The 15,819-nt window shown below is 40.8% G+C and overlaps 1 protein-coding gene and 1 long non-coding RNA gene across 2 annotated transcripts; both read left to right on the top strand.

Annotated features, from left to right (window-relative positions):
* Positions 1-5,307: 5,307 nt before the first annotated feature.
* Positions 5,308-7,543, top strand: LOC123057685 (acyl-acyl carrier protein thioesterase TE3, chloroplastic). The gene is made up of 5 exons (XM_044480605.1): positions 5,308-6,284; positions 6,593-6,702; positions 6,790-6,899; positions 7,151-7,246; positions 7,356-7,543. Exons 1-5 carry the CDS (start codon positions 6,019-6,021, stop codon positions 7,470-7,472), a joined length of 699 nt encoding a protein of 232 aa, XP_044336540.1. The 5' UTR covers positions 5,308-6,018; the 3' UTR covers positions 7,473-7,543.
* Positions 7,544-13,030: 5,487 nt separating this feature from the next.
* On the top strand, positions 13,031-14,771 carry LOC123057684 (uncharacterized). The gene is made up of 3 exons (XR_006426916.1): positions 13,031-13,093; positions 13,702-13,787; positions 14,702-14,771. It is a non-coding gene; the product is annotated as an uncharacterized lncRNA (long non-coding RNA).
* The last annotated feature ends 1,048 nt before the right edge of the window (positions 14,772-15,819 follow it).

Here is a 15,819-nt window from a genome sequence, read left to right as displayed (position 1 = left end):
CGGGAGCTACTAAATCTTGCCTGTACTGAATTTGTGCTTTTTTGCAATATCAAAATACGGTTCTCCTTCAAAGTATTATTTTTCCTTCTACTGAATATGCTTCTGGAAAAGGATCTCAACAGATCAACCAGAAGGAGAAGAGAGCAGCCAAAGAGAAGTTAAGAACAAGACACATGCTTCAGATTAACTCCTATTCATGGACCTATATGCTTTTGATGATTGAATTAGATAAAACAAGTATATATTTCTAAAGATTAATGGATTCTAATCGTATGATTTTGACATGCAGCTAAGTTTTCCATATGTCTGACTATTGTGTTGCCGTGCAAATATGGAGACGATGGTCTACCTTTTTGGGACTTGGTTTTGTGAATCGATGTGTTATCTTGAGCAAATATCTTACCATTTGTACAATGTTATAATATGAACTTTTACTATTGATATATCATACCGTATGTCGAATGTGTCAATACATATATACTTACGGCAACTTCTAGCTGAAATTTATTTTTCACCTACAAAAATATATAGAATCTTCGTCCATGTTTTCATGTCGATACCTGATTTACATGTCCATACTGTTGGGCTGTTTGAGCTAACACTGCAAGGCCTTACAGTGCATCAGGGGCATCTAATAAAGTTTTTAGGTTTGTCCCTAGAACTATTATATCTAGACAAGATACTTGCTTGCAGAACCATCAGAGCTGAACCTTCTAGGTAATTTTACATAATCAGCGGCTGGGCGCCCACAATCATCCATGATTTGCGTTGAAGCAAGATAAGGTTTACTCATGTTCTTATAGTTTGTTTCTCTTTTCTGTTTTGCTTGGTTGATTTTCAGTTATAGAGAAGAGTTAGAGTTGGATGGAGTATCAAACAATGGAATCAAATCATGCATGGTATTGTAAGTCAACCATATAAGCATAGACATGTTTTCAGCTTTCCAATGTATAGTGGAAGTTATTTAAGTCGTTTGAAATATTAATACAGAGTTTTTCCTATTGATGTTTGCTGTGAACGATGTGAATATATTCCCTTAAAAAAATCGTGTGAATATATTTGGATGGTTTCATCTTCAAATAAGATCTCTATAGTAGCAACAATTTTGAATAAAAGATACTCCCTCTATAAACAAATATAAGACGTTTTGGATCACTAAAATTATATGTTCACACTTATACCAGTGTGAAAACTGAATGAGGATCAATTTTATTTTAGATAAACGTGCATTTGCACGTGTACGATTACTAGTACCTCATAGGTCATGCTGTCTATACATTTGCCCCATATGTAAATGTTGGACAATAACATGTCGTGCTTCATAAAATCTTGAAAGATCCATCAATGCAACATGATGTATTGACACATTGGTTACATCAGATACATGTATTCCAACAAACATCCCTAATAAAAAGCAAGCCCGGATATGTAGAAGTACAGTGAGGTACGTATTAATGTATGTAGACACTATTTTCCAACAACAGTAGTCAACAAGCAACACAAAATAGAAAACTTGTCACATATCACAACAATGAAAACAACTGTTTCATTTGTCTTGGCCAAAATTAAGGTTTGCTATTCATGCAACACATATTGCAAGAAAAAAAGACATGATAGAGGGCTCACTAAAAATGGTTAGGTAATTTGATTTATAGAACTTGATGATTGAAGCACTTCAAGTAAAACAAAGGTCCAGAACTTCAACAACTAAGGGCAATAATTGGCAATGTTGTCTTGAAAAAATATCTCAGACATCAATTTTGTAGTCATGGGTATGAAATTGTGCTTCCAGCATGGGTATGAAGCATGCAGAATCTAGTCTCAACATGTTCGACATCACCTGAACATCATCATATCTGCAACCAATAAAGAATTATATAAGTGCAGCAGCTATAGAAACATCTCAGATCACCACTGAAATTATATAAATGCTGCTCCTGATTGTCGTGAAATTTCTGCACCAGAGGGAACAAAACAGTACAAAGAGGAACAGAGAAGGGAGAGATGGTGTTGTTGTGGGACGTCCGTTGTTGTGCACCCTGGGCCCTCACCTCCCGGCCCTGCAACATCAAACCACGGCCACTGCAGGGCAATGACAAATGTCCCTCTCTCTCGCTCTAAGCTCTAGCGACACAAGCCAAACAAGCTAGTAGAACCGACCAATTTTTTCTACAAGCCAGAGCTGGATGACCTCCACAGGATATTGCAGCGTGAGATTTTGGTAGACATCCGCTTTGCCAACTCCATTGCGGCGGCGCGACCTTAGCCCGTTAGCCACGGGCGTCCTCCGGCCACCGCCGCACCGCCACCCCACGCATCGATGATGGAGATCGGTTCCACAGGGAAACCCTCGATTTCAAGCCGCTTTAGGATTTATGGTTGGGGAGGGGCTTGGGGGAGTTGTTGCGGCCTGCAAGCGTGGTCGATGGAGAAGGAGAAGCCGTCGACGGTGGTGATCGTCTACGTACGCCATAGGTGGGAGGATTGGGCGGCGGATGATCGGAACGAGTTCCGTGATGGCAGTCTCGAAGGAGTTGGATCGAAGGAGGATTTGGATTGAGAGGGGCGATGGCGGCGGCGGTGGAGGGAAGGGGGCACGGGCGGATGGGGATGCGAGGGGGCCTCGCTCCCGGTTCGTCTGGTTTTTTGTCCGTGGGGGACGGGACAAAAAAACAATCTATGAAAAAAAAACCAGCGAAGGTGGGACGAAAAAAATCATAATAGATGGGACGAAAATTGTCCGACGAAGACTACCAACTGCTTCATTAAAAGTAAAGATGTAGGGAAACCACAGGGACCCGGGCCATGGCGAGAGAAAACTGAACTGCTATGAAATCTCCACGTGCATTAAAAGAGTTTCACGTGACACCATCATTAATTGGCCATTCTAGAGCCATCCGTGGCAGCATCAGTAAGAGTACGCTTTATATTAAGTCTAAACTGGCATTAATTTCTGAAGTACTACTATTGTAGTGTGTAGTACCCCCTTCGTTTCTAAATCTAAGTTTTTTTAAAAGATTTCAGTATGATACATATAGAGTAGATGTCTAAATCGACACTCAAAAAATGAATTTATGTAGATTAATATGTAGTTTATATTAAAATCTCTCTAAAAAGGTTTATATTTAGAAACGGGGGGATAGATGATAAAGAACGTACGATCACGTACTTCATTCTCCACCGAAAGGCTCAGAAATGAATTATCGATACTAGAGTGCGGCGTTTCGATGCCTAGACTCATCTACACTTGGTCAGGAAAAAATTCAAAACAAATACTAGAAAAAATCAACAAATTCTAAAAAACTTTTGTGTAGTAGATAATTTGATGCGTGAGGTTCGCTTCAATTTTTAAATCATTTGAACATCTGAGTAGCTCTCAGCAAAAAAAACAAATCGGGTCAGAACAGTATATAAACAGTAAACTGTTTTTCCTATTGATGTTTGCTGTGAACGATGTGAATATATTCCCTTAAAAAAAATCGTGTGAATATATTTGGATGGTTTCATCTTCAAATAAGATCTCTATAATAGCAACAATTTTGAATAAAAGAGACTCCCTCTATAAACAAATATAAGACGTTTTGGATCACTAAAATTATATGTTTACACTTATACCAGTTTGAAAACTGAATGAGGATCAATTTTATTTTAGATAAACGTGCATTTGCACGTGTACGATTACTAGTACCTCATAGGTCATGCTGTCTATACATTTGCCCCATATGTAAATGTTGGACAATAACATGTCGTGCTTCATAAAATCTTGAAAGATCCATCAATGCAACATGATGTATTGACACATTGGTTACATCAGATACATGTATTCCAACAAACATCCCTAATAAAAAGCAAGCCCGGATATGTAGAAGTACAGTGAGGTACGTATTAATGTATGTAGACACTATTTTCCAACAACAGTAGTCAACAAGCAACACAAAATAGAAAACTTGTCACATATCACAACAATGAAAACAACTGTTTCATTTGTCTTGGCCAAAATTAAGGTTTGCTATTCATGCAACACATATTGCAAGAAAAAAAGACATGATAGAGGGCTCACTAAAAATGGTTAGGTAATTTGATTTATAGAACTTGATGATTGAAGCACTTCAAGTAAAACAAAGGTCCAGAACTTCAACAACTAAGGGCAATAATTGGCAATGTTGTCTTGAAAAAATATCTCAGACATCAATTTTGTAGTCATGGGTATGAAATTGTGCTTCCAGCATGGGTATGAAGCATGCAGAATCTAGTCTCAACATGTTCGACATCACCTGAACATCATCATATCTGCAACCAATAAAATTATATAAGTGCAGCAGCTATAGAAACATCTCAGATCACCACTGAAATTATATAAATGCTGCTCCTGATTGTCGTGAAATTTCTGCACCAGAGGGAACAAAACAGTACAAAGAGGAACAGAGAAGGGAGAGATGGTGTTGTTGTGGGACGTCTGTTGTTGTGCACCATGGGCCCTCACCTCCCGGCCCTGCAACATCAAACCACGGCCACTGCAGGGCAATGACAAATGTCCCTCTCCCTCGCTCTAAGCTCTAGCGACACAAGCCAAACAAGCTAGTAGAACCGACCAATTTTTTCTACAAGCCAGAGCTGGATGACCTCCACAGGATATTGCAGCGTGAGATTTTGGTAGACATCCGCTTTGCCAACTCCATTGCGGCGGCGCGACCTGAGCCCGTTAGCCACGGGCGTCCTCCGGCCACCGCCGCACCGCCACCCCACGCATCGATGATGGAGATCGGTTCCACAGGGAAACCCTCGATTTCAAGCCGCTTTAGGATTTATGGTTGGGGAGGGGCTTGGGGGAGTTGTTGCGGCCTGCAAGCGTGGTCGATGGAGAAGGAGAAGCCGTCGACGGTGGTGATCGTCTACGTACGCCATAGGTGGGAGGATTGGGCGGCGGATGATCGGAACGAGTTCCGTGATGGCAGTCTCGAAAATTGACGTGGGGGACGGGACAAAAAAACAATCTACGAAAAAAAAACCAGCGAAGGTGGGACGAAAAAAATCATAATAGATGGGACGAAAATTGACCGACGAAGACTACCAACTGCTTCATTAAAAATAAAGATGTAGGGAAACCACAGGGACCCGGGCCATGGCGAGAGAAAACACTGAACTGCTATGAAATCTCCACGTGCATTAAAAGAGTTTCACGTGACACCATCATTAATTGGCCATTCTAGAGCCATCCGTGGCAGCATCAGTAAGAGTACGCTTTATATTAAGTCTAAACTGGCATTAATTTCTGAAGTACTACTACTGTAGTCTGTAGTACCCCCTTCGTTTCTAAATCTAAGTTTTTTTAAAAGATTTCAGTATGATACATATAGAGTAGATGTCTAAATCGACACTCAAAAAAAGAATTTATGTAGATTAATATGTAGTTTATATTAAAATCTCTCTAAAAAGGTTTATATTTAGAAACGGGGGGATAGATGATAAAGAACGTACGATCACGTACTTCATTCTCCACTGAAAGGCTCAGAAATGAATTATCGATACTAGAGTGCGGCGTTTCGATGCCTAGACTCATCTACACCTGGTCAGGAAAAAATTCAAAACAAATACTAGAAAAAATCAACAAATTCTAAAAAACTTTTGTGTAGTAGATAATTTGATGCGTGAGGTTCGCTTCAATTTTTAAATCATTTGAACATCTGAGTAGCTCTCAGGAAAAAAGACAAATCGGGTCAGAACAATATATAAACAGTAAACTATTTTACAGACCCCGAATTTGTCTTTTTTGCTAAGAGCTGCTCAGGTGTCGAAATGATTTGAAAATTAAAGCGAACCTCACACAAAAATTATCTACCATAAAAAAATTGAATTTTTTTAGTATTTATTTAAAAAAATTCGTGAGCGAGGGTGCAGATGAGCCTGTGCTCAGAAATGAATTGTCGATACTATTACTACTTCATTAGGCGGGCATCTGTACCACGCGTCAAGAATGAAACGCCACACAGCGTGCACGCACGCGCGCGCACTATATAGATGGGCTTGCACACGCCCCATGAGATCAAACAATACAATTCCATATTCACCATGCAGCAGTCTCCTAATAATGTGGCTCCCAACACCAAACACCCACCACCTTCCTTGGTCCGTGCTGGAGCTAGAGCCAACTGGTTCCGCTCCGGCCACCTCGCCATGATCTCCGGCCAATCACGTCGAACCCGCCGTGTGAAGGCCCTTGCCGTCCCTGCGTCTGGCTCCCGGGACGTCTGCAGCGACAACATCAGCCAAGAAATAAAACCAAGGTTCTTCCGGATGAAATAAGTTTTCCAATAATTTGTTGACTTAGGATGCAAATCTGTGATCTTCAGGATACCCTCTCGCCCTCTTTATTAGTTCAACCAAATGAACAAGAATTTCAAGAGTGAAATAATTGAACTAATTAAAAAGGCCATCCATGGGGGTACCATTTGCACCTCTCAAAGAGCATTTGGTCCAATAGCTTCGTGTCTTTTAACAAAGTACTCAAGGCGATACAAGCAAAACGAGTTCACGCTTACCCTCTGCATAGTCCAATGGCTTCATATATTTGTGTTTTTGGCGTTGCATGCAGTTCAATTAGGGCGGACAAGTTCTTCCAAGTGGAGATGACCGTCCGTGACAACGATCTTGACCAGTATGGAGTCGTTAACAACGCCATTTATGTCGCTTATATCCACAACGGTTGGCATCCAAGTGACATTTAAGCATAGTAGAGCTTGGGTTTTACTCTTGTACACAGTGTTGATTCCTGCTTAAAATCACATGCAGCTCGAGAGGAGCTGGCTGCGAGCATTGGCTTCAGCATGGCCTCCGTAGCACGCACAGGCAACGCGATGGCACTCTTGGAACTGAACCTCAAGTACTTCAAGCCTCTACTGGTATGTGCATGGCACGTCTGAAATCTCTTCTTTCTGCGAGTGTCACATCCGAAACCTCTAAGGCTCTGCTCGCAGTGGTTGTAAAATCAGTGTGGCCACCGGTATCTAGCTCAATTTTGAACTAAATACCGGTGACCATGCTAATTTTATAATCATTCCAAGCAGCCCCTAAGGTTGGAAATCTCGATGTTCTTATTTCCAAGCCCCAAAATCTCAAATTTTAATAACCACGTGCATTGATTAATATCCAGCGAGGCGCCAAATTTGTCGTCAAGGTGAGGGTTGTCCAGATAAAGGGTGCGAGGATACTTGTTGAACATTTCATCGAGACACTACCGGGTCATGAGGTATGTGCAGAAACGATGGATATTGAACGCGCCGTTTCCCTTATAGTGATCAGTCCCTCCTACTGATCAATCCCACGCGTGCGTGTGTGTTGATCTCCTCTAATGGCAGCTTATTTTGGAAGCGACGGCGACTGTCGTCTGCCTCAACAAGGACTACCGTCCGACCCGCGTCTTCCCGGAGATGTCATCCAAGCTGCAGCAATTCTTCTCAACCCGGGACGGCTAGCGTGAAGATCAACTTACAAACTATCTTGTGCGTGCTTATATGTGTCTCAAATGAATAAAAGTGCATTTACATTACGTGGCGTGTGGGAGGCTCTCCAAAAGAAAATTCATTGTTGGTTCTAGGCCAAATTTTCATTAATCCCGTGCTCATGCAAGGAGCTACGTAGAGGCTGAAGATCAGTGGAACATCACCTCAGTTGTCGCTAGGTCCAAAGAAAGAAAACCGAAGAAAAACTTTCACCGTCGAACTCATTATTCAAAATCATCTGCAAAAATATATATATTCAAAAACAAGTTATTCAGAAACGATTATGCTTTTATGTGCATTTTGTGGAGGCGAAATATTATATCCAAGTTATGAAACTACACAACGAGCTTGAAACAACTCCTTCAACGACCCATATATGCACAAGTTTGCCATGGGCAACCATCACCGTCGTTTGTCGGCTATTAGCAATATGCACAAATCAAGCAATAACTTTATGCAAACCAGAATCGATACAGTTGATACAACAATGAGCAACTTGTTTCTTGACAATATACAACAATGAGCAACTTGTTTCTTGACAATATACAACAACGAGCAACTTAAGTGACCACATGTCGCCATGCCTGAAAAATATGGCTTCATGTGCTGTTTCCTGGACAAATCAATGCATGATATGATGGGTAATATGGCCCGACAAATACTATATGAGTAGCACTAGCACAACCTCAGATTGGCTGACATAACGTCAGATGACTTAGGTCACTGACATGTGGGGTCACAAACCTAAGTTAATCCTAACCAGCGTCACACATAAGCACTGAGCTTGAAAAAAATATGTGACGGACGGAAGAAAACAAACGCAGCTAATGAGTCATAAACTTAAACCTGAGAATGGTTATTAAAAAACTGGGTGAAACGGTTCGGTTATTACTTTGGGTTTGATTGGTTCAGGTTTTATTGGGCTAAATCTTTTTTAGTTTGGTTTTGGTTTGGGTATGTGAAGAAACCAATTTGGGTATAGTTGGTTATGGGCTTAAACAGTTTGGTTATTAACGGTTATAAACTATGGGTCCAAACCGGTTTCTGGGCATTGGTTATGTGCAATAAGCAGCGACGCATCGACAATGAGTATCTTTGATCCACCTACATGTTGCGATGCACTATGTAATTATGTATTATGGGAAAACACCACATGCAAATCGAATGTGTTTGCTTGTGCTTTAGCTAAGCAATTGGTTTTAATACACTTGTCAGTGAGCTTTTTAGTAGTGGGCATTGTCTTTTTGACACTTGCTGTGTGTTGACCGTATCTCAACGATAACTTTGTTTCCAAACTATTATAGATGCACTTATGTCTTTTCTATACCATTTGCTTCTTGACATGTCGATTTGTGCAATCATATATACATTGAAGCAAACCCATAGTTATGTATTGGGTTTAAACCCACGGTTATGTATTGGGTTTAAATTGGTTTGGGTGGAAAAAATAGATGGTTTAGTTTTGGTTGGGCTGAAAATGGCATTAAACGGGTATGGTTCAACTATGGTTTTGAGAGATACATGTAAGGGTATGGTTCAAGTATGATTTAAGTATGAAACCGTTCTCAGATTTACATAAACTAGTATCTTGATTGTAATTAGTATAACTAACAAAGCTGAATATAAGTTTTTTTTGAAAAACTTCCGATCTATTCATTAACTATCAAGGAAGTACAACAAACATCAGAAGTAAAAATTGCATCTAAGTCGGTAGCCTACCTAGCTACGATTACAAGCACTGGAGCGAGGCGAAGGCACGCCGTCCTCATCGCCCTTCCATCATCGGAGCCGAGCAAAACCTCGTTGTACTAGATAGTCTGGAAGTCGTCAGGCTAAGGGCCCAGGGACCCGCACACCGGAACAGCAACCGCCGCCAATGAAGAGAAGCGTAGATCGAAAGGATCCTACTTGTAGACACGCGAAAATAGATAAACAAGGATCAGATCCACCAAAGACAAAAATCGACCGAATCTCGCGAGATCCGCCAGAGACAAACCTCCACATGCCCTACGACGATGCTAGAAGCATATCAGGGCGGGGCTAGACGGGGAGAACCTTATTGCATCTTCCGAGAGTTGTCACCGTCTCGTCTTCCTGAGCAGGACACAAATCCTACGAAAACTCAAAAAACACCTAAAAAGGAGCCATTTCGCCAGCAAGGATCGGGATCCACTGCGCCTCTAGCCTCTAGGCATGGCCCTAAAGCCACATGAGACGAGGCAACCCGGCGGCTGTGCTGCAGGAGGTAGCAGAAAACCTAAGTTGTGTGCGTTGTGCGCGTTAGTAGCGAGGATAAGCTGTGAACTAATCCCGTGCTCATGCATCGAGCTACGTAGAAGCTGAAGATCACTGAAACATCACCTCAATTGTCGCTAGGTCCAACGAAAGAAAGCCAGACAAAAACTTTCACCGTCAAAATCATTATTCAAAATCATCCGCAAAAAATATATTCAAAAACAACTTATAGAGAAACGATGATGCTTTTTATGTGCATTTTGTGGAGGCGGAATATTATATCCAAGTTACGAAACTACAGACGAGCTTGAAACAACTCCTTCAACGACCGATATATGCACAAGTTTGCCATGGGCAACCATCACCATCTTTTGTCGGCTGTTAGCAATATGCACAAATCAAGTAATAACTTTATGCAAACCAGAATCAATACAGTTGATACAACAATGAGAAACTTGTTTCTTGACAATATACAACAATGAGCAACTTGCTTTTTGACAATACACAACAACGAGCAACTTAAGTGACCACATGTCGCCATGTCTAAAAAATATGGCTCCATGGGCTGTTTCCTGGACAAATCAATGCATGACATGATGGGTAATATGGCCCGACAACAACTATATGAGTCGCACGGGCTTAGATTGGCTAACATAACATCAGCTGGCTTGGAGCAGCGAGTTGCTACCCCAAGCACCAGCTTGGAGTGATGACTTGCTCCTGCGCTTCCCCGCCTGCAACCACACCCATGATACTGACGGCTTGGGGTGGCGGGGGAGGTGGAGTAGCGAGTTGCCTTGCTCGTATCCGGCTGGCTCGATTGGCCACCCAACTAGTTTTTATGGCGGAGAACTGCTCTTTCTGCTCGTCAGATGCCATTGAAAGTGTTGAGAGTCTGGTGCAAGGAGGAGATGTGGAGATGAGGTGTGGTGCAGTTCTTACACGGCGTCTGGCCTCGTTTAAATAGTGGGCAGACGAGAGGAGCCAATCAACACTGTGTTTAATGTCGGTCGGCTTGCGAACGGACGTGTGGCCGAAGTAGGTTTTCCTTGGCACACGCGCGGGTTCAATGCAGATAGGAAACCGCTTGAATGCGGCGAGGAGGCGTGTTTAGCTAGTCGTGCAGCGGTCGGCGCTCTCTCGATTGACGTTTTGCTTCAATACCGGCAATGAGAGGTCGCGTCCGCTCTGGGCCGGCGTCAATGTGGGCGGCCGCTCTACCAGCGACATAAATGTGGGGCAGCTGGCGTCAGGCGGGAAAGCACGCTGACGAGGAAGAAAGGTTTTAGATGGGACAAATTAGTCAAACGGAGACGTGGCAGCGGTTCGGGCACCCATAACCCTCACTTTGTCTTCGATTTACGAGAGAAAATATATTGAAATCATAGAGCAGACCGATACATGACCGTATTGAATGATAAAACACGTCCGTGCCTGTCCCGATGTACCCGGGTAATTTTTTTGCGGGAAATTACTTGTATTACTCACGTAGCCGAGCTACTAGCGGAATTACACAGTTTAACGACCTCATCGGGTCCAGATCCGAGCCACACCATGGTACGACCCGTAGTTCTACCAAAAGATGCCAACAAATGGCTTACATTGTTTTGACTACGATAAATGTGAGTAATACAAGAATTTCGTTGATCCATGAGTATTTTGATTTCATGAACCATGAAACTGTTCACAGATCTATCCATTTCTCCCTTCTTCAACAGATTGATAGCCTCCAAGCAATCGGACTCAATGTCTATAGGTAGCTCGCTCCATTGTAAAGCAAGTGACAGACCCTCTCTGATGGCTGCAAGTTCAGACTCTAAAGCATAAATCCCTATATATATGCATATGAAATTTCAGAGTCCCCAAAGAAGATTAGAGAGAGAGATTCATGACAGGTGTGTATTGGTCATCGATTGGTTTATATTGATTTTTCCTTCTTGTCCTTGGCAGCCTCGCCGCACGCTGTGTCCTCCAAGGAGATGGAAGCTGCTGTTCAACGAGGAGGGTTGCCTAAACGCAGCTGGAATGATCATGAGAGTACAGCGTGGGGTGAGCTATATATATCTATCTTTCATCACCAGCAGCGCAATTAGCTCAGTGATATATTGTATCGATCTCACACCCCGGGTAGGGTAAATGTCATGTATCATGTGTGAAAACACCTGCAGTCAAACTGCTACAAATAACATTCAGGACAGTTGACAGTTTTCTCTTTTTTAAAGGGTCTGGGCAGTAGGCATTGTTACATATACAGCCGATAGATAATCATTCATAAAAAATAAAACTTGTAGGAATTTGCACAAAGCATATTTCGACATTCTGGCTCCATCAGTTTGTTTCTCCAACTGATACAAGATTCAGTGGGAAGACTCTGAATCATGCTTGATCTATTGGTGGTAAATACACTGCTGCATAGCCTACTCCACGTATTCTCATCAGTGACACTTCTTTACTCCCTGGAGGTGCATCCCTTCACATTGTTTTCTACCCTTTCAACCTTGCATTTTTTCTTCTTCTTAACAACTATCCATTTTCTTAGCTTTTGTTAGTATCCCTTGGGGCATATATACTGCATCTATGCACATGTTCTGACTGCTCAGATTAATTGAACCAGGACGTTGTCTATATTTTTGGTTATGCGAACAGGGTGTCCACCCAAATATCAAAGGGGAAGTATATATGGGAGTTTTTTCTGGGTTGTTACGACCCTAAAAGCACTACTGAACAGAGGAACCAATTGCGGCAACAGAGAAGGTTCTGTTTTATTTCACTCTTCATTTGCATCTTACTTTCGTCCTCTCATCTAAATCCATTTTCATCTCATTACAGTTTCACTTTCCATTGCGATGCATAATTTTTAAAATCTAGCAAAACACTCCCCAATCACCTTTCTTTGTCCTTATTTTGGCAAGAGTGGCTACTTTAAGCATATACTAGGATATGGACTGGACGACCGGCTGCAGGAAGTAGTGTATGATGCGTATGCTCCAACAGCCATATTCATGCATTGCTTCACTGATCTTATTTTTGCCAAAGATTGTCTATACTTTTTTTGTGTGATTCCTTGCTTCAGAAATATAAGATTTAATATGCCAGATATTAAATTTGTAATCTATATAACCTTGTTTTCTCAGCATGCCTTTCTCCTCAAAATCCTACATGTACTTGCTCCTTGTCCAGGCATCCGATGTTAGGAAAGAGAAGAGATGGTCTTCGTCAGTTGCACTTAAGCATGGGAAGGATGCAGGTGAAGCGTGGACAAGGACACCGACGTTGCCGAGGTTGTTATAGCAACGACACTCGAGAACGCTCAAGGGAAGAGTAGACGCGCCTGGGTGGCTGGGTGACTCTGACCACTGGTGAGTTTTTGCTCCTACCGTTCTGACACACCATGTGTACAGTTTGTGCTTGCTTAGAAATTTTGCCCTAATAAACAACAAAATTATCTCCAATCATGTGTTGTATCTTCTACCATCTTCCATATTTTTACATGACTAGCCACTTAGCATTACTATTCATATTTTATTTGTAAATGTACGCAAAGCTCTGGATTAGAAGCTTGAGGCTATCTTCTGAACCAAAATGACCACATTGACTACCTATGTTAAATCTCATACTAAGCTAATGTCAATAGTGATAAGCTTATGCAATTGTTCATCCTACTTGCATTGGATAATATTCTCCTCTAAATTTTGCCTCTTTTTTTTGAACCAAAAATGATTATCTTCATATTTCGCCTCTTTCCTAAACCAAAATGATTATCTTCTTCAGATTTCCTCCATGAGCCACTGTAGCACCTTTTATGTTGTGATACTCCTACATATTCATGGTAGTTGCCAACCTGCATCCTACATATTCATTGGATTTTATATTGGCATTTGTAATAGTACAGTGTGCTATTTATTATGTCAATTATCATCAAATAACTAACAATTTCGTTTCTGCGGTATGGACTGAACTCGGAAAGGAAGCAGTTAATCACATGATTGTAAAGGAATATGCGAAGCTGATGAGACTAGAGCTAAAGTTCTTTCTCTTGGATTCCTCAGTTAGGTACATCATTTCTTCAATTGTCCACATTTTAAACTGTATATTATTGTCGTAAACCAAGTGGAATATGTGTATGCAAACTGTCAAACTAAAACTTGGAAACAAACATCATTGATTACTAATCGATGATGTAACTTTTGAAGGAACTAACAAATGGAATGATTTGTTGCCCATGTACATTTGGTAATTTTCTTTGATAGTTTTTGTTGTTTATGTATAGAAAATAAATCATTGGTAGAGAGGAATCTTTCTGAAAATGTTTTCTCGGTAATGAAATGGAGAGAAAATGTTTCTCAAAATGTTCATTTCAATTTTTTATGGCTGAAATATGGGAAAGGATGGCGAGTCCATGATGCTTGGGGTTCTTTGCAATTCATTTTCTTCCATTCCTATGATGTAGATATTTCTTCTGTGTCAACCTAAAGTATTATCCGCTTCTGATAAATGCAAAGGAAAATCTGCAAGTTACCATTTACCTTTACGCATATTTATTCTGTTAGTGTGACTTAAACATTCAATATGCTTTGCCTATAGACTATGTTAGAGCTGATCTGTGCGAGCTGTTAGCCTTTTGATGAACACATGGTGTTGATTATTTAGGACTGGAATGTTCAGCCTCCCTGTATGCCGACTACATTTCTAAGACATGAACCTATTTTTGTACTATGGTCATCATTTCTAAGACTTGCTGATGCACACTGCTAATTGCTACAGTAGACACGCAGGCGCAGCTTGGTGCATTCTTCTCTTCTTTCCCTTTATATTTTCTTCATCCTTGTGCTTGTAAATTTGTAACTCAAGAGGTCTCAAACTTTTGCAATATGGAGGTATCACTTTCAGACTGGTACATATGCATGTAGCTGTTCATGAAGCATCATTTTACTAAAGTGTCCAATGTATGTTCTCTTATAATCCAGGTGCTTGATCAAGGCTGCGTATGAGCTTATTAACATCGATGGTGTGCTAAATGTGATCATAAGGAACCTGGAAAGGGAGTATGTCTCTTAATGGACATCTTTCAATTTTGCGTTGAACTTTGATTAATTATTTTACTGTACATTTTCCAAAATTCAAGGATTGGCTTCTTACTCATTACAAATGGTTCCAGTCTTTATTCTTAGTTTTTACAGTTACATAAAGAACAATGTTCAAATTCACTGACATGTGCTTTGTGACAGTACTTCACTGTATGTTCATTTTATATGCATGTAGCAATACTTCCTTTCAATCTATTCATTAGTTCATAAGCTAGATCGTGTGCCAAATTGTATTTACTGGACACTTGCTACTCTTTTCCTTGTGCAATTATTCAGTCCTGGTTATATTTTGTGGTATTTCTGAGTTGCATAAATGACTCGAAACATCGGGAGCTACTAAATCTTGCCTGTACTGAATTTGTGCTTTTTTGCAATATCAAAATACGGTTCTCCTTCAAAGTATTATTTTTCCTTCTACTGAATATGCTTCTGGAAAAGGATCTCAACAGATCAACCAGAAGGAGAAGAGAGCAGCCAAAGAGAAGTTAAGAACAAGACACATGCTTCAGATTAACTCCTATTCATGGACCTATATGCTTTTGATGATTGAATTAGATAAAACAAGTATATATTTCTAAAGATTAATGGATTCTAATCGTATGATTTTGACATGCAGCTAAGTTTTCCATATGTCTGACTATTGTGTTGCCGTGCAAATATGGAGAAGGATGGTCTACCTTTTTGGGACTTGGTTTTGTGAATCGATGTGTTATCTTGAGCAAATATCTTACCATTTGTACAATGTTATAATATGAACTTTTACTATTGATATATCATACCGTATGTCGAATGTGTCAATACATATATACTTACGGCAACTTCTAACTGAAATTTATTTTTCACCTACAAAAATATATAGAATCTTCGTCCATGCTTTCATGTCGATACCTGATTTACATGTCCATACAGTTGGGCTGTTTGAGCTAACACTGCAAGGCCTTACAGTGCATCAGGGGCATCTAATAAAGTTTTTAGGTTTGTCCCTAGAACTATTATAT

This window comes from Triticum aestivum, chromosome 3A, assembly GCF_018294505.1.
Source record: "Triticum aestivum cultivar Chinese Spring chromosome 3A, IWGSC CS RefSeq v2.1, whole genome shotgun sequence".
NCBI lineage: Eukaryota > Viridiplantae > Streptophyta > Magnoliopsida > Poales > Poaceae > Triticum > Triticum aestivum.
Note: the sequence above shows the minus strand (reverse complement) of the source record. Positions and strands in the feature narration are given on the sequence as shown.

Excerpts from the sequence above, each read along its gene's own strand:
- LOC123057685 (XM_044480605.1), top strand. The coding sequence starts at position 6,019 with ATGGGCTTGCACACGCCCCATGAGATCAAACAATACAATTCCATATTC. Across the intron at positions 6,285-6,592 it reads AGCCAAGAAATAAAACCAAG|TTCAATTAGGGCGGACAAGT; the intron begins GTTCTTCCGGAT and ends CGTTGCATGCAG. Across the intron at positions 6,900-7,150 it reads AGTACTTCAAGCCTCTACTG|CGAGGCGCCAAATTTGTCGT; the intron begins GTATGTGCATGG and ends ATTAATATCCAG.